General features: G+C 37.1%; 1 protein-coding gene across 1 annotated transcript in view; it reads right to left on the minus strand.

The window, feature by feature from the left end:
* Window positions 1-20,087, minus strand: part of LOC108573385 (alkaline phosphatase-like) — a 136,382-nt gene that overhangs the window by 427 nt on the left and 115,868 nt on the right. The window contains exons 8-10 of the mRNA XM_017935826.1: window positions 12,191-12,438; window positions 10,773-10,880; window positions 10,418-10,606 (exon numbers count right to left, since the gene is read on the minus strand). Coding sequence (XP_017791315.1) covers window positions 10,418-10,606; window positions 10,773-10,880; window positions 12,191-12,438 — 545 coding nt within the window. The remainder of the gene's footprint in view (window positions 1-10,417; window positions 10,607-10,772; window positions 10,881-12,190; window positions 12,439-20,087) is intronic.

A 20,087-nucleotide genomic window follows, 5' to 3' on the forward strand; every position in this document is an offset into this window, starting at 1 on the left:
CGTGAGTCCACGTGTTGCGTTCTTTTCGGTTTTTACGATAGATCTATTTATATAACCCCACAATTTGTTGTATCGTAGCACACTGAATCTTTCATCTTTCGTAATTAAAACTGTCTAATTTTTCGATTTATTGTGTATTAACGGCACTAATGATTTCTTTCTTTCTACTAACGCGTGGGACGCGACAAGAACTAACCTCACTTTATTTATTTATGCATATATATATCTCACTTACATGTGCTCTGGGACCATAACCTGTTGCAGTTGCCAGGCAATGTAAGTAGTTGGACGAGGTTTACACTTAATTAACAAAGTATATATATTTGGTTCACTAAAATATGGGATTACACAAGACACCATGTTCACACAACTCACTTATTACACCGCACACAAGGACTCTTCCCTTAGCTCAAGGCAGTGATGCCAGAATCGTGGGCCGTGGGCGAAAGCAGTTACCCCCACTATGACTTACCGTCGTCTCCCACTATACCGTCCTCGTGCTCTCACACAAGTGTACCGGTAGCTCTGTCCGTGTGCGAAGCCTGTTCGGCTTTTTCCGCCAATAATCTACGTCACCACGTGACGCTCGAGCAACCTGTGCGCATGAATAAGAATTAGATTCCCTTTGATTCTCGGGACAAAAATCATAACTTCTAAATTAATCAATTTTAGACCTAAGTCCTCTAATACTTTTTTGAAGAGAATTCAAATATCTCGGGACAAAAATCATAACTTCTAAATTAATCAATTTTAGACCTAAGTCCTCTAATACTTTTTCGAAGAGAATTCAAATATGCATTGATTGGCACATAAAAAAATATATGGTTTCATTTAAAAAAATTGTAGCGATCTATATTTTTTATCGAATAAAAGCTTTTTTGTAAATTTTTATTAACACGATTTATTGTCAACTGAATACTGATTAACTTTTGTTTGAAAAATTTGTTCATCAGTTTCGCGGAAATACCGGCAAAATCGTAGCGGCCGTTTCGCATACAGGGGTTGAGAGACAAATATCTTAACTTTGTATACATTCAAAATGGTGGCCTGGACTTTGTCACCCTGGAAGAGAAAGCGCGCGGGTACCTGAGAGTACCATAAACTAAGCCCTTTCCCCGGAAAGTTGAACGAGCGGGCTCCAACGGTTTTTCGGAGCAACGCAGGATACGTCGCGGAGAGGACACTCTTAATATAGCCGTCGAGCGAGACGGACACCGGAGTACTTAGCAGTCGCTTATATGTATTTAGTCACGCTTGCTACGGATAACTCGTCCAGGTATTTAGCAATACAGAAATGAGAAAGTCAAAGAAAGGATTATCAGAAGACGAGGATAGCACTAGAGACAAGGAAAAAAGAGACAAGGAGACTGTTAGACAAGGAAAAAAATATCAGTAGATAAGGACAGTAATATTGCCGCGTATTAGACAAGGAAAGGAATATGGGTAGACAAGGATAGCAATAGTATCCTGTGTTAGACAAGGAAAGGTATAGCGGTAGACAAGGATAGCGATACTACCGCGTGTTAGACAAGGAAAGGAATAGCGGTAGACAAGGACAGTAATACTAACGCGTGCGAGACAAGGAAAGGAATAGCGGTAAACAAGGATAGCGATAGCACCGCGTGTTGAACAAGGAAAGGAATAGCGGTAGACAAGGACAGCGATACTACCGCGTGTTAGACAAGGAAAGGAATAGGTATAGACAAGGACAGAAAAATTTACCAGACGAAAGTAACGCCATCTCGTGTTTGGATCCACGAACTGACAACTTGTTACGCGGGACACAGAATGTGAACAGAGGTATTAGACGAGGAAAGCACTAGTGTGCGACAAGGATAGAGAGAGAATGTTTCCTATTGGCTGGCGGGCCGCTGGGCTCCGTCAATCAGGCCCTAAGTCAAGCCGGTCGGTGAAAAATCATTAATAACTCCATAATTCCAATTATATTGTGAACTTTTAGAATTGAAGAATGTAGTGTGAACCTTCAGCAACTTTCACGTATAGTTTTTAGTACGCTAAACCCTCTGAATAATTAGTTATTAACAATTTAGTACGTGATGTCGGGAATGATGCCGTTTACACTTATATAAGTTTACGGTTTTTCAATAATTTCATAGCTTTCTGCTAAATTCCCACACAACTAACTATATGCATTTGAAAGGTAGCTCCTTTAGCTAGATTCTCATAGAGCTTTTATTAACATATTCCGTTTAGTTTAAGAGTTATTAAATACTATAGGAGAGAGTCCCTATTCATCGCACTCGAGTCAAGTCGAATCTTATAAACAACTGCTAATATTTAATAAACCACACCATTTACGGTTACAAAACTAATTGTAGAATATAGATAAAAGTTCATTCTACATTCTCCATGCTTAAAAGTGTGTAATTAGTTATGCATTTCTATAGAAACAACGAAAGTATGTTACGATTGAATGCGACGGATATAATACTCTCCCAAAAAAAGTTTAATAAGTCTTAAACAAGACGGAATATGTTAATAAAAATTATATGAGAATGTAGCTAAAGGAGTTACCTTTCAAATGCGTATAGCTATTTGCACGAGAATTTAGTAGAAAGCTGTAAAATTATTGAAAAACCGGAAAGGTGCTTGACGGTATGCGGTATCGTTCCCGACATCACCTGCTAAAATTGTTAATAACTAATTATTGAAGGGGTCTAGAGCATTAATATCTATATGAGAAAGTTACTAAAGGTCTATACTTCATTTTTCAATATAAAAAGTTCACAAATTCTTCGTAGATAATGAGTTATTAAATATTATTTGGATCAGTACTAAACTCGTCGTATTCAATCGTAACACATTCTGGTTATTTCAATAGAAATGCGTGATTAATTATGCACTTTTAATCATGAGGAATGTAGAATGGACTTTTGTTTATATTCTCTAATAATTTTTGTAGCCGTAAGTAATGTGGTTTACTAGATATTAGCAATTGTTTATAACAGATGTCTATACACGAGTACGATGAATAGGGGACGCTCCAAAATAATATTTAATAACTCCTAAACTAAACTGAATCTGTTTATAAAAATTATACAAGAATGTAGCTGAAGGATTTGTCTTTCAGACGCGTGTAATTAGTTGCATGAGAATTTTGCAGAAAGCTGGGGTTGCCGATCCCTGGAATAGACTAATCATCCATATAAAATTATATAAGAATGTAGCTGAAGGAATTGTCTTTCAGACGCGTGTAGTTAGTTGCATGAGAACTTTGCAGAAAGCTGGGGTTGCCGATCCCTAGAATAGACTAATCGTCCAAAGCTGAAAAACTGTGACGATTAATTCTAAAATTGTCTACTAGCTGGCAGCATCATCCAATAGTCCTAGTGCTGACATCTGTGGTTACAATATAGTACCTCTGGTAAAAAATTAAACGTAAATGTTAACTTAGATAAGGACAGGCTAATGCGTGACTAATTATACACTTTAAAGCTTGTAGAATGTAGAATGAACGTTTATCTATGTTCTGCAATTTGTCTGGCAGCCGTAAGTGGTGTGGGTTATTAGATATTAGCAATTGTTTGTAACAGTTCGCTATACTCGAGTACGATGAATAGGGGACGCTCCCATATAATATTTCATAACTCCTAAACTAAACTGAATCTGTTTATAAAAATTATACAAGAATGTAGCTGAAGGATTTTCCTTTCAGATACGTATAGTTATTTGTACGAGAATTCATTAGAAAGCTATGAAATTATTGAAAAACCGTAAACGTATATAAACGTAGACGGCATCATTCCCGACATCCCGTGCTAAAATTGTTAATAACTAATTATTGAGAGGGTTTAGCCTATTAAAAACTATATAAGAAAGTTGCTGAAGGTTCACACTTCATTCTTCAATTCTAAAAGTTAACAAATTCTTCGCAGATAATGAGTTATTAAATATTATTTGGATCAGTATTAAACTCGTCGTATTCAAGCGTAATGGATTTCCGTCATTTTCACGAATATGCATGATTAATTATGCACTTTTAAGCATGGAGAATGTGGAATGGACTTTTATCTATATTCTGCAATTAGTTTCGTAACCGTAAGTGGTGTGGTTTATTAAATATTCGCGATTGTTTATAAGATTCCACTTGACGCGAGTACGATGAATAGGGACGCTTCCAAATAATATTGAATAACTCCTAAACTAAACGGAATATGTTCATAAAAGTTATATGAGAATGTAGTTAAAGGAGTTGCCTTTCAAATGCGTATAGTTATTTGCACGAGAATTTAGTAGAAAGCTGTAAAATTATTGAAAAACCGGAAAGATACGTGACGGTATGCGGTACCGTTCCTGACATCACCTGCTAGAATTGTTAATAATTAATTATCGAAAGGTTCTAGAGCATTAAAATCTATATGAGAAAGTTACTAAAGGTCCACACTTCATTCTCCTACACAAAAAGTTCACAAATTCTTCGTAGATAATGAGTTATTAAACATTCTATGGAAGAGTATTACACCCGTCGCATTCAATCGTCACACATTCTGGTTATTTCAATAGAAATGCGTGATTAATTATACACTTTTAATCATGAGGAATGTAGAATGGACTTCTGTTTATATTCTCCAATAATTTTTGTAGCCGTAAGTGATGTGGTTTACTAGATATTAGCAATTGTTTATAACAGTTGTCTATACACGAGTACGATGAATAGGGGACGCTCCCAAATAATATTTAATAACTCCTAAACTAAACGCTCTATCCTTGTCGCACACTAGTGCTTTCCTTGTCTAATACCTCTGTTCACATTCTGTGTCCCGCGTAACGAGTGGTCAGTTCGTGGATCCAAACACGAGATGGCGCTACTCTCAATCTGCAAAATTTTCTATCCTTGTCTAACCCTATATCTTTCCTTGTCTAACTAATTTCTCTAGTGTTGTCCTTATCTACCCTTATTTATTTCCTTGTCTAACGCATTTCTCTAGTGCTATACTCGTCTTCTCTTATTCCTTTCTTTGTTTATCTCATTTCTGTACTGCTATGTACCCGGACAAATTATCCTTCGTAGTAAACACGACTAAATATATCGAATTGCGTGAATAGAACTGTTCACGATCTTCTGACAGCAGTAGAATACGCGCATGCGATAAATCATCTACTAATAAACAATTACGTTACTTTCTTACTTGTAAACTTCATAGCTACGTTTAATTCCAATTCCAACCATTACAAATGTTGCAATTTTATTTTATGTTAAATTGGTAACGTTGGCAGCGACACAAAAATGGTAAGGGTCTTCTCAGCCCCCGTGCTGCGGACACCAAATCCCATACGGTACAAGGTTTATCCTGTACGTCGTCTATGGGAAAAGCTTGAAAATGTTCATGTTAGCAGGCATGATAGGTAAGTCAGGATATCGATTGAATGAACTCTGCTTTATGCGTTGTGTGCCGCTACCATTCGTATTTCTACGATGAAATTACTTGCTCTCTTGGTTATTTTTATTTATCTCTGTAATCGATGCGCTTATAACAATAGATAAATATTAAGGCATACATAGACGAAGTGAAAAAATGTCGGATATTTGTGTTTTCATACAAACTTTTATTCATACATATTTTTAAAGACGGTTCAACATAGTGCGCTTTCTCGTGTATCGTAAAATTTCTTCCTAACAAAAATTGACAACTCACATATTGCCAGTATTACGTCAATATCGTAATTATATCCGCAAATACAGTATTCAAACATTTAAAAATACCAACACATTTCAAATTTACAACTAAAAAGAAACTATTGCACGAGTCACTCAGAAGCCAAAATGATTCACTCCGCTTTTCGACTGTTTCAGTATCAAATCACACGCTTAATCCTTAATTTTTCACAAGTAAAACAAACTTAATCAAATTCATTTTACGAAGTTAGTCACTTTAGCTTCTGAGTAGCTCATATTTGTACAGGGTGTCTCAGCTGATTTTGACATCTTGATTTTCTAATTATTATTACTCATAGCGGAGAATGTTTCAGATGAAATTTAAACGGTGTCGAAGGGGGCATATTCTGGTGTTACTAATTCTTTCACGAGTGGAAAAGTTTCGCTTTCATCTGAAACATATTTCGTTTCGAGTAACAATAGCGAGAAAATCAAGATGTGAAAATCAGCCGAGACACCCCCTGTAATACCGCAACCATTAAGGGGTGAAACCAGTTTAGATGGCTCAAAAAATCGAAATTTTTTTTATTCTATAAATTATTAGTAAAACTATTCAGGAATATGTTCCCAAAGTTTCAAATAAAAATTCCAGTTCGTTCTGATGCTGTGAGCGGTAAAGTAAGCGCCCCTCGGTTCAGTGCCGGAGCGCGCGGCAGGTAAAACAGAGCGGTCACTTAGGTAGTCGGTAATTCACATACCTGGCTCAATACGAATATGCTATTTTTGATATTAAGGTTTGAATACGCGTTTAATGTTTCGTTCGTTAATTATTCCTTACTGTCAGGAGAGCTCTAAACCTCTCACAAAGATCGGAGAATTTGGAGTTTCTTCGTGCGTCTCAATAGATAAATATCGTCTCTCCCAGCTATACAATCTACTAAAACTCTCTAATAGCGCCTTCCGTTACATCGTTTCAATTTTACGTTCACGTTTCAAAAGAAATTACTGAAAACTTCCAGCTTCAAAAAATACAATTTATTTATCAGCACAAGGACAATCATACGCAAATCCATCCATTAACGTCGTTCGCGAGATCAATACACGTCTGGAAGAGGCGACGGATCAACGAGCGTTCGCACGATCTATCAATACGGAAAAGAAAATCGGTGATTTTCGCTAGTGTGCCATTCTGTTGGAGCCGTTTGTGCTCGTTTGTCCCGTTAGCCGATGCTCCCGCAGTCGACAAAGTGTTTTCGACAGCCGCTCGTTCTGTCGCGAGAGCAGTTCGATCTTCTCGCGATTCGAGATCAGTTGCCGCGTCATATCCGCCACAGGATCATCCTCCGGCTTTAAAATCCTCCCTCCTCGGATCCCTTTAATGGAGCCATTATCATCGGCACTTTTGCTCCCTTCGTTTTCCTTCTTATTCGAGATCAGCAAACGTAGAGACTCTATCTCTTCCTCAAGCTGGTCGATTCTCTGCTTGTGCTTTCCTCTCAACTGAAACGAAAAAGATATCGTAAGGGAGGACGTGTGTTTCGGTCAATTTGCGAGTTTACCGTTCGGATCGGTAACGAGGAAATCTATGTAATTCTAGCCCTTTGCACTCGGAGGTGATTTTGCTATAGGAAAGCTTGCAAATCGGATCTTTGAAATATTTTAAAATTAACGTAAAAACAAACCGTACTATTTCATTTAAATCAGAGCTGCTTAACTTCTTCCTCACGAGCAAATTTCCCCTCCCGAGGTTCCTCCACTATGCGACTGAGATGATCTCGCTCGAGTTGAGGACCCGAGGAGTCCTCCCACCGCAACACCCGAAATGTACGAATATTCCTCTAAACATCGATATTCTAACCGTTCTTTGAACACTAACTAGAAGAATCGTATCCGCGACAAATTGAAATATGCAAGGAAATTGATGATTATTTGCCCGACGATCGATCGTGAATCCTCTGAAATTCGTATAAGTTAATTTAAACGGGCGGCAAATTAATTCACGGGGACCCAGTCGTGTATACAGAGAAGCGATAGCAGCTTAAACAGCAAGCAATTTCTCTCGCCTCTTGTATCGTTAATGTGTCATACGGAGTAGGTCAGTTAACGCCGTTAACTACTAACTGAACAGCTGGTGCAACTAGGCGAAACCGAAGCATCGTGTCGATGGACTTTCGTGCAAATTAAGTCGTATAGACTGTCGAAAAGACAACGGATAGTTGAACAAAACATTGCCCGAATAATCGTCTTTTCTTTTGCTCGCTTTGCGATAAGTAGAATGTATTCCACAGGGACTGGAGTTTCAAACTGAACTGCATACAGACGGGAATAATTTTGGTAAAAATGATTTGAGATTCTCGGTGGAGGGCTTTCGTTTGTGCAATACGGGCATACAGTCGAGGACAGAAATATGCGGACACCCTTCAAGGGAGAATGACCTTTTTTAAATGCGACTTGAGCTTTTTGAAAAAGTTGCAAGTAACAGACGCCGCTTGGTTTGTTCGGCCGTACCGACGAGCCGAACAATAACATCGGTATTTTCAATAGACAGCACCTTCTAAAAAGCGAGGTCTTAGCCGGCATGGGCAAATTACTTTACTACACGAAAAATTCGACGACTCTCACACCTGGACACCACATGACCTAAGATCATAAACAGACCTTCAACAAGCAATAGAACAAATGTAAGAACAAATTTCCCACTTTCACACCACCACCAGACACACACCACCTACGACAGTTTTCACACCACCAATCACAACACACGCGTAGTTTATAAAATAGCGAACCCCCACTTTCACACCACCACCAGACACACACCACCTACGACAGTTTTCACACCACCAATCACAACACACGCGTAGTTTATAAAGTAGCGAACACCACACGACACGACGCACAATTTTCCTATCAGTAAGCCTAGACATTTCGCGCTCTGTTCACGTTCATTCATAAATATATAGTTTTAACAGCAAACTGTTGTGCGTTAATAGTCTATCTTCCCGAGTCCCCTATCCCGAGTAGATTCCTTAAATGGTCTGACTCAAAAAGAGGGACAATTATCGGTTTCGCAACAAACATATCGCGATTCGTAACAGAGTAAACAAAATTTTGTAAAAATTGCAATTGGTCGAAATCGCGAGGAAAATAGCGAACTTTTTTATTTAGACGCGTCATCAAAATTTAAGAAAAATACGTTTTATAGATCTATGCCAAGTACATACATTCTGAAAATTTCATCGAAATCGGTTGATGCGGAAGCAAGGGAAAAATGTAAGAATCTCGAAATTCATCACAGTTACAGACCGAAAGTGATGAAAAATTTCACTGTTCGTTGCTCGTAGCAACGTTAACCAATTTCGATGAAATTTTCAGCATGTATACAGCTGACGTAAATCTACAAAACGTATTTTTAAAATTTTCATTACAAGCTCAGAATACAAAAGTTGCATAAAAGCGACCTTCGCTATTTTCTTAGCGATTCCGACCAATCGCAATTTTTTCAAAATTCTTTTCACACGTCATATGCTAAACTAATCCCTCTAACGTCTGTAAAAAGTTCAGGCGAATTTTAGAAAAGTAATTTTTTTTCTTAAAGGTGTCCACATATTTCTGTCTTTGACTGTACATGTGTACGTAGTTCTCTGTAATCAACTTTACGTCCACATTTTGAGAATTTGTGTGCCTCTATCTGCGTGTACTAAAAGTGTATTACGAATAGGATTAGTTTTTTGTATACAGGGTGATCCAGAAACTACGCCGACAAATTTTTCCAACATGTTTGGGAGGTCAGTTTCAGCAACAAATGTTAGCATACACCGTGGATCGATTCGTCTTCCTTTTCGGGATAGAGACAGAAGTACTGATAATATTAGAGATGAATTTCTGTAAATCAGTCTGAACCAGTATAAATCCGTGTAAAACATAGTTTGAAATAAGTGATTATCGTTAGGAGTTAAGTAGTACGAATGCGTCTGACTATTTGTAGGTTGTACTACTTTCCCCTTTCATATCTCGAAAACGAAGACGAATCGGTCCACGATCTATATAACATTTTTTGCTCGAAATGACTTCCCAAACAGGTTGACAAAGTTTGTCGGTTTAGATCTGGAACATATGGACCTTCGGTGCAAAAATAAAGCCTCGAATTAAGGTACTCAGGGTATAAAATATGCAACAACTATTTCACGTTAATTCTTAGAATCTCTAATTAATGAAACCTTTTCAGAATACAGCACGAGAGAGAGAGAATCAGGCAGAATGTCAAATACTCTTTGCATTTCGTGTCTCATATTGTATTACACGCACTGTAATTATTGATCATACGTATGCAACTAAAATTACACGCTTTTGCATCTCCTCTCGTGTGAACTATAAAAAAAAGACGTGCACTTTGTTTCGTATTTTGTAGGTAATACATTTTTACTTATAAATCAAAAAGTACTTTTCATTCCTCTTCTAGCAGAAGAATTTTGGCAATGACTCCTCCATTTTGTACCATTTTCACTTCAATCAAATTCGAGAGAAAAGTCGGAAGTGACATTTACATCCTTCGAAAAAAAATCGAAGCATTTCATCTGGTAGTCTCCTATAAAAAAAATCCCCGAACCTTTCCTTTCTTCGAAACTCATGGAGGTACCAATTGGTAAACATAATGTAACCAGCGAACCTGCTATGCAATCTTCCTTCATCCTTCTCCAGTGATCAAGATAAATATCTTATTTATCTATCTCCAACGAGAATCATCTGGCAGCTTCGATTTACTCGCGGCAAAAATCGAAATCGAACGTATAACACACTTGCCAGCTGAACTCACCGAATCGTTCTCCTTCCTCGATTCATCGAGAAGTGTCCGGGTACACCGTTCTGTCTCGAGATACGCATCACGGGTGTCGACGATTTCCTTTCGAAGTCTGATCACGGTCTCCTCCAGCTCCAATTTGCTCTCGGCCAGCGTAACCGCCTGACTTTGCAAAATGTTATTTTCACCGGCTGCAATGAACGTTCGAAAATAAGACTATTTCCGGCGCTGCCCTCCCCCGGACATCACTTCCATTCGCTGTACAAGAGCTGCTTGTCAAATTTCATTGGAGAAATCTTCCGCCTCGAGGAAGATCCCCGATGCACGCTGCCTCCTCTCGCTGTTTTTTATACTTACCCAGCATCGACATCTGTCTACGCGTATCCTCCAGGGTTTCTCTCAACGTCTCGTTTTCTTCTCTCACCGCGGCGTTACCTCGTTTCACCCCCTCGACATCCTCGCGAGCTGTAAATCAATATTCGAGTAAATAGGATATCTGGTTCATGCTAATGTCAACGTTGCATTTGTCAGTATCGCGTTGCTCTTGCGTAGAAATTAATCAGAGGGAATAATGGCCGTCCGAATGATCGAATTTTGGAAATGGAGTTTTACATCCGAGATTTATGGAAGATCTGTTATCGGAGATATTTTCTTTGGAAGAATTTGCAAAGGACTGTTGTGTATTTTTGCGAAGGTACGAATGTATTGCTGAGAATTCTTAATGTTTGCGCTTGAACAACTTTATGCTTCCCTCCGAGTATTCTCTTTTGCATTGAGTTTTACCAAAGACCTTACACCACACGTGAAGTTCACGGAATTTTTGTATAAATACCTTACGCTTCGAGAGAGCTTGCGGGAAACTTGAATTCGAATGACAAACAGACGTTCTCTAATTTAAACGGTAAATTAAAATCACGCTTACCGATGAATTGAATTTCTCGTTAAATTGCACACAATTCTATTAGCCGTCTGTCAAAGGTGACAAGAATCTCCGCAATTAAAAAGAGAATAATGCAATTTTCAGTCACCGCTTCCTATTATTCCTATGAAATACGTCTAACAAGCATTTCTGTTTGACGTTATAACAATTCCGTTTCGCAGATTTACCACAGATTTGTAGTAATTTTTCAAATTTTACACATTCACTGCTCCAACTATTTATTACCCCTTAATAAGAATATTCACTCTCCTTGAAAAAGAAGAAAATTTAACCGACTGGTTGGCCCTACAAATTCAAAAATAAATTACTCAACACACGTCGAAGTTATTTTCCCTTTCTCGGCCCTTAGTTTCACTCCAAAATATAGAACCTCGACCGAGAGAATCGTGTCTGTTCCTTCACCGATGGAAATTAAAGCTGTCCATTCATAAATCGTTCCCTATCGATTTCCAAATCGATTACCGCACGGTGTACAGCGACAGAAAAATCTCTCATTCGAATTTCCCGCGGGTTGCCTCGACCACGATTACTCCCATACGTACGTTTCAACCGAATCAATGCGATGCATCGATTTGCTTCATCCGAAACAGCAATACACCTGACAAACCGGGGTGCATCTACCAAATCTCAGAGCTATTTAGAATGTAATCGATAAAGTGACTTCCGATCCACAGCGGTCTCTTTCCACTCGAAAGCTATTAAAAGGATCGAATAGAGGGACTCTCCTCTAAGCAGAGAAAATAAAGGAACAGACGAGGATGGCAAGAGGGGAATCGAGACGCTGTCTTCAAAGCGACGACAACTGTTAAAAGGAATACCTAGACAGGAAACCTGCCATTTTCTAGTAGCTCCTTCAGCTCGAGGTTTTCAACCGCCAAAGCATCCGCCCGTTTTTCTTGCGTTGTCAAATTGGCCTGCAGCTCTCGAGTCTCCCGATCGCGATCCCGTTTCGCGGTTTCTGCCTTCGAATTGCTCTCCTCCACCATTCTCAGCGCCGTTTCGACGTCTCTCCCGATACCCTTCGTCAATCTGCTCATCACAGACCATTGAGTCCTCTCGTAAATGGCGTTCTTGCATTCGTCCCTGAAACAATCACGGGCAACGCGCACGTTTACCTAAAAGTCCCTGTTTTATCACTTCGAGGCGCGAAGGACATCGCTTGCGCCGGGAGTTTATGGCGGCTAGGGAGAACTAACGCGTCGCAAGTGGATTATTTATCGATCCTGAGAACTCTTTTCGAACGCTCTCTGTCTTTTAAAGACGAACTTCCCGTTGAAGTGGACGAGTGACTGTAACTCGGAGTTTTAGAATGTCTGTTATGATTTTTCGTTTCAAGCTGTTGTGGAGTTGTTTAATTGTGTAACGTGTAGTTCTACGTTTCTTTTCTTTTCTTTTTTTTTGAGAATTTAGTTTTCTATGGAAATATGAATTAAAATCAACAAAAGTGGAGTGAAGTGAAAATGTTTGTTTTGTGATACGAAACAATACTGCGTCTTTTGAAATGATGTGGACATACGAGGGCTGATGAAAGATAATCGAAAAAATTATTTTAAATTAAAATAGTTCCCTGTAACAGCTGTGCATTTTCGCCAACGCTTTTTGCACTTCTGAACACACTCTTTGTAGGCACTTTTACAAATTGCTTTCAAACCAGCCACCGAATTCTCCTTTGTCCCTAGAATCGTTAGAAAGCGAGTCCTTTTAACGAACGCTTCAGCTTCAGAAGCAGAAACTAAGTCACGAAAACGCCAAGTCACGTGAGTTACTGTCCTTTGCGTGAAATTCAAACTGATCGAATTTGTTAGCAACAAATATATGCATCAATGAAAGTATCTTAGGAATATCGTAAAAATATCTTAAAAGTTTTACATACATAATGAGATACAGAACCGAAAAAATTACCAGTGAATGTATACTAATATATTAACATTTTCATATAAAGATATAATGTTATATCGGTATTTTTATAGTTCGAATTAATAAGGATTACGAAGACATTAGTAGCAGATGAATACCCACAAAACTAGCGCATGCCTAACAACTGATCTACAAATTTCAATTATCCTTATCGATATCTTTTTGCAAGTTTTGATTTTCCAAGAGTAGCGAGTGCACAGCAAACACAGGTAACAAACTAATTCCTCTCAAGAAGCTGAAGAAACTGATAGATTGGTGTTCGACAACTGTCCCTGAACTGTTACTTCTCTTCGTTTACCAAATACCGAGTTACAGAAACACAGTCTAGGTATTCCTTTGATCAAACCTCGTACACAATTCTGTAACAACTGTAAATCGTATAAAAGTTACAATTTACATTTAGCCAAATATTTTTCACTTTTCTTCCAAACTCAGAAAATTTATCATAAATTCTTCACTTCGTCTAAATTATGTTACTACTAGACTTAAGCGTTCTAAGAATTTCTATTATAGTGGCAAATATCAGAAGCATAAAGTGTCACTGACCCATTTTACGTTTACGCTTGCAGTATCGTACGCACCTTTCAGCGACAGCCATGGAAATTAATTTGTTCTCTGGGAATACCCGCTCGATTGCATTTATCGCCTGGATAACAGCCTCGCCAGCTAGCGTGCAACTCTCACAATAACTCATGCTGCTGCCTGCCTGAGAACTCTGAGATACTCTGTCCACAAAGAACACCTCCGACGCCTCACCGTTGCTATTCTTCACCTGTTGACGTGCTGCTATTTTTCGGGAGCTTCCTCCGATCGAATAATAAGGAAATTTCTGCGATCACTGTCGTATTCGCGATTCGCGAGACATTCAAGCCGTTTCTTCCTTTCGTTCTTTCTCCTCCTTCATTTTCTACTACATACAGTTTCTTATCTTTCTTCTCTTTACTCCTTTTGCTTAGATTTTTTTTTTATTATTTTATCGTTTTGATGTGAGAAAAAAATGCAAATTTACCTTAAAATTGCAATTTCAGTTTGCTCACACTTTCTTCCGATAGAGCGAGTATAGGTATAATACCAAATATTGGCTGATTAAATCAATTAGGGAGGAAGAAGAAAAAAGGAAGGGCAGAAAATTAACGAACTTTTAAATCAGCATGTGTGTTACACTTCAAGTTGAGAAACTCTATTATACTAATCGTGCAAAATAATTCTGTGATAATGCTGATAAAAATATTTTAAATTTAATTCTTTTCCCGGCCTTGTATCTAAAAGATGGACCAAAATTATAGGAAATAATGAAGATTCATTCGGATAATTAATTTTATATCGCCCGATGCAGAAATTAAAATTTATTAGAATTTGTTTACAAACCGAATATTTCGAAAAAATCAAACACATTTTCCATATCCGTCAAAGAAACCGTGAAATTCAGATTCGCGATATTAGAGCAGGCGAAATCTGCAAATGCTGAACAGTTCTCGCGTTACTTGTCATATCACGTGTACGTACCTATGTATAACCGAGCATCTGAAATTCTATATTGCCGGGAGTAATTAGTATCTTCACGGAATAAACATGAGGTGATTCTTCGGGGAACCATTTACAAACGTTCGAATCGCGAGCGTACACAAGCTGGACCGCGTTTGGAAGAGAATTTCTTAGGTGAAAAATAGTTGGAGACTTAATTTTCCGAGCGCCATTGAAGCGCTCTGCAATTAGCCTAACTTCGTCTTACAATCGTGTCAACTTCTCCGTATAAAGGCAAGTTTACGAAAGTTGGTTTAAAGTTCTTTCACGGGACTAATCTTTTCATTGATAGTCTTCGCTCGTGTTTTAAACACTTTCGAATCTCTCCTAGATAACAATTTCTTCTCCCTTTCCATCTCTGATCCCTTTAACGTGTGTAATTTTTTCATGTATACTGGATGCTAAGTCAGAAGTAGGAGCATCTAATTGCCTTTGAATATTTATCAGGAAGTGCTACTTTGAGCCGTTCCAAAGCCAAGAATTACCAAATGTATATTTAAAATATTCCTTTCTTCCGTATTCAAGGAATGGAATATGTGTTGAGTTTCTCAACTGGAGGAGTATTAACGCGTTGAATATTACATATCTAGAAACATTATCTCAGCATGCCTTACTCTTATTTGAAACCTTTTCGTTGTTTTATTCGGAAAGAATCTGTTTTTTTTTTTTTTTGAATATTTACTTGACTAACCATGTGACGAGATATCGAATCAGGTAATGTCTTCAGCCGATCCCAAACGAGCCGCAGTAAACTGGCTAACGAAATTTGATTCGATCGACTGACGCAGGTCGCCTCTTTGAAGAAGTCTTCCACAAAAGGGTACTTGTCCATGAATTCCACAATCAAACGAAGGACAAATTGAATTCTGCAATTGTAATGTCTTTACAGTTATTTTAAATCTCGTTATTGTCGATTCAATTTCTTTGTGTGAAATTACTTCGAAAAATAGGATAAAATAGGGGGACAATATCAGGGCGACAATGATTTTTATTTTCTGAGGAATATTTTGATATTTTTGGAATACTGAGGATGTTTGAGGAAAAGATATTATCAAAATCAGGACGACGATGATTTTTACTTTCTGAGGTATATTAGGATATATTTGGAATATTAAGAACGTTCGACGATGATTTTTATTTTCATCGTTTCAACTTTCCTCACGTGTACCGTTTAATTTTCAAACTGTCTCCGACCGATCAATAAGATACAAATACTCCACTGAACGACCCCATCCATACAAGAATATTCAGAATACGCACTTAGCCTTCGCCTCAAAACAGCCTTGGAACGCTAAAACGCGAGCAATGAGTTGTTCAATTGGAAACGGCCTCGCGAACAAACCAAGTGCACAGAACGTTCCGTTGAGTTTCGTCCGTCCCCTTTGACGATACCACGGTCACGAAACATTTGCACGCCTAATTGAATCGCGTGTACGTCGAAGCTTCATCGAAACTGTTTCTTCTCCTTTGCATCCTTTCGCACGCGAAAGGTAGAAGCGAAAGTCAAAAATGAAAGATACATATTTTTATTCTTCGCGGATTGTTCACGAATTTATGCAGATGCTACACGGTGCGATAGAAAAAAAAGAAGAAAAAAAGAGGGAGGGAAAAATAGAGCTAAACAACCTGTCGTAAGCCAGCTCCAGAAGAAGAATATAGAATTCCCCTGCGGTTCCATTGTGCTCCTTCACAATTTCCATGGCATTTACGTCCTTCGCGGTCTTCGTCGGGAATTTCCATGACAGATGTTCGATATCGCCCAGCCAAGAATATATCTCGTTTGAGACACACACACATTCTCTGATATCTCCAATGATTGACGTCACCAGGAACTTGTTCAGTTTCGGCATGCTTCCGTAGCGTTGCGCAACAGTACTTCGCAAAGGTTAAAATCGTAGATCAACGTGAACGCCGTTCAAAGTTACGGAACCGTAACCGACTCGATTGACATCTCGTTTTGTCGACTTAAATCGATCAGTCTGTTCTGCTTTCTTTGGAGTTTGTAGACATCGTTGCTGTTCTGTATACCTTTGTAATCGTTAATAATACATTGATCGTTCGTATGGAGAGGATTCAGGTGGATATTTGAAAAAGATATCGTATTAAAAACTTCGATGATCTTAAAAATATTTGAAAATTTTAGTTTTTAAATACACTGAAATTGTACTACGTCTCTCTTTTACAAAAGAAAGTCTCATATAAATATAAATATATGATCGAAAAAAATTGTACAGAACTATCTAAGAAGAAAATACCAAATCTTGGTATACAAAAAGGTTAATCGTAGAAAATTCATGTTATCTTACCAACTACAGTATATTCTCCACAAGTGTCAGACCGCCAGAAAGCTAAACCTGGCACTCCTAGAGTCAGGGACGACGTTTTCCAGCCTCCCAACCGCCTTTGTAGTTTGACGAACGTAGACAAGGACAGCGAATAAAAGATAAGCATAAAACGTGGGACCAGGCAACCAAGCGATTTAAATATCAACTTTTTTAATTTTACGTTCTTTTATCCCGAAATTTTTCTTAACATATTGATGAGATTTTTCTGATGAAAATGACATAAAACACGACATAATTTGAACAACATTTACTTATTAACACGTTCACTGTCGCGCCAGATTTATAGGTAGCTGTCATCAGGCGGCCACAAGAAAATAAATTTTAAGCATAGGATTATAGTATTATGCTTTATAATTTTTTTTTTCAATTGAAAATAATGTCTAGTTAGCTATGACGTTCAAAATTTTTAGTTGACAACATTTATTTTATTTTAATTATTCTAAACATTTGAGGCACTCCAGTCACTGATGACCACCATGGCCATATCGAGGAAACAATCTAATGTTAATACTTATTGAGTGATTAATTTAATTTCATAATATATCGCTATGGAGGAATTACAAAAACAAATTGCTAAGAAATTACATTAAATACCCGAACACATTATCCGTCGAATGTAGAGGGAGAGCCACCGTTTGGTTGCCAATTGTTTATCACATAGAGTCGGCCTACTTCCACGTAAAAAAAAAATTTAGGGTCGATTCCACAAGTGTCAGTAAAATGTAGGGTCTATAGCAGCAGAAAAGCTACTAAACAATTAGAATTAAATGTAACGATAGAAATTATTGCAATAATGCGTAATGCAATTGAAAAATTGAAAGAATCAAAAGAAAAAACGCGAATTCGTATCTTTTTCGATTCTAGAATATAAGAAAATTTGAATAAAATACGCGACGAGAATTGGGGAGAAGCATAAGTTAAACGCGTAAAAATATTCAATAATAAACGAACTAGGGATGAAGCTATTATTTCAATACGCGATGCACTGACTCTAGTATTTACTAAAATTCAAAAATTCTCGTATAAATTCCGAAAATAGATTATTAATTACGGTAAACTACTGAGACGGTTTAATTAAGGGTGGGCATGGTGCTGCTTTAGTTTGAAATGATTTATAAACACATAATTAACAGAGGAAAAACCGTGAAACGGCAAAACGTCTACATTCTAATTGTTATAACATGTAAACAGAACTTTAAATTTAGTGTAAACAGAAAAAATATATAATACAATTTATTTCACGGTATTGCAACAAATAAACGTTGAATCAATATTTAATTCGTATAAAAACAATTATTTAACGTAATAATTTTACCTTCACTATGGCTATTTTTAATCTACGACCACAGGTCAACCTGATTTCTAATCCTTACGAACTTTAAATTCAGTCTAAACTGAGAAAATATATAATACAATTTATTTCACGGTATTGCAACAAACAAACGTTGAATAGATTCTTAATTCGTATAGAAACATTTATTTAAAATAATAATTTCACCTTCACTATGGCTATTTTAAATTTACGACCAAGGGTCAACCTGATTTTTAATCCTCCGAACTTGATTTCACAACGAGAAAGTAATAAGATCGTTGAAACGTACTTATTTGTCAAAGAAACTTGCAAAAATGTATAAATAATAATATGTAATGTTTTAACAAATTTTTGGAAGTATAAATTAATAATAAAATTGTGAAAATTAATAAATTATACGTTATTATAACATTAATAGAATTATGACTAAACCGAAGTTCGAAGTCGAGTATTTAAAGTCTGATATTACGTGCCTAGCGAGTGCCGGTAATTGTTAAAATTTGTTTAATAATTAGTAATAGAAATTCTAATTGATTCTAATGTATACAAGTGTTACAAGAAGGCTGAGTGTGTACAGGGTGGACATAGACTAGCTAGTAGCCCCCGACCACTCTATTCACATCTCAGAACCTTCAGGTCAAAATACGCCGCGAAGTGTCTAGGGCCCAGTATAAAGGGTAAATGATTTCGCGGGACATCGGCGGGTCCTTATATACCTGCGGTACCCTCTCCCCAAAGTCATTAGCAAAATCGTCGGTTAGGTCAGGCGGGAAATTTTCGCGGGAGATTTTCGCGGGAGATTTCCGATATCGTAACACGGTATAATTTATCAATTTTCACAATTTTATTAAAAATTTATACTTCCGACAATTTGTTATAACATTGCATATAACAATTTATACGTTTTTACAATATTCTTCAATGGAAACATAGGTTTTAGCGTTCTCGTTACTTACTCGTGGTTAAATTAATTTCGTAGGGATTAAAAATCAGGTTGACCTGTGGTCGTAGATTAAAAATAACCATAGTACAGCTAAATTTATCGTGTTAAATAATTCTTCTTACACGAATGAAAAATGTATTCAACGTTTGCTTGTTACAATACCATGAAATAAATTATATTACACATTTTCTCTATTCACACTGAATTTAAAGATTATAACGATTAAAAATCAAGTTGACCTGTGGTCATTTATCAAGAATAATCATAATAAAGCTGAAATTATTGTGTTAAATAATTTTTTTAATACGAATTAGGAATTTATTCAACGTTTGCTTGTTACAATACCATGAAATAAATTATATTATACGTTTTCTATATTTACACTAAATTTATCGTTCTATTCTAACAAGCAAACGTTGAATAAATTCCTAATTCGTATTAAAAAAATTATTTAACACAATAATTTCAGCTTTATTATGATTATTCTTGATAAATGACCACAGGTCAACTTGATTTTTAATCGTTATAATCTTTAAATTCAGTGTGAATAGAGAAAATGTGTAATATAATTCATTTCACGACACTAAAACAAACAAACGTTGAATACATACAAATGTAACGATAGAAATTATTGCAATAATGCGTAATGCAATTGAAAAATTGAAAGAATCAAAAGAAAAAACGCGAATTC

Source organism: Habropoda laboriosa, unplaced genomic scaffold (genome assembly GCF_001263275.1).
Source record: "Habropoda laboriosa isolate 0110345459 unplaced genomic scaffold, ASM126327v1 scaffold92, whole genome shotgun sequence".
In the NCBI taxonomy this organism is placed as follows: Eukaryota; Metazoa; Arthropoda; class Insecta; order Hymenoptera; family Apidae; genus Habropoda; species Habropoda laboriosa.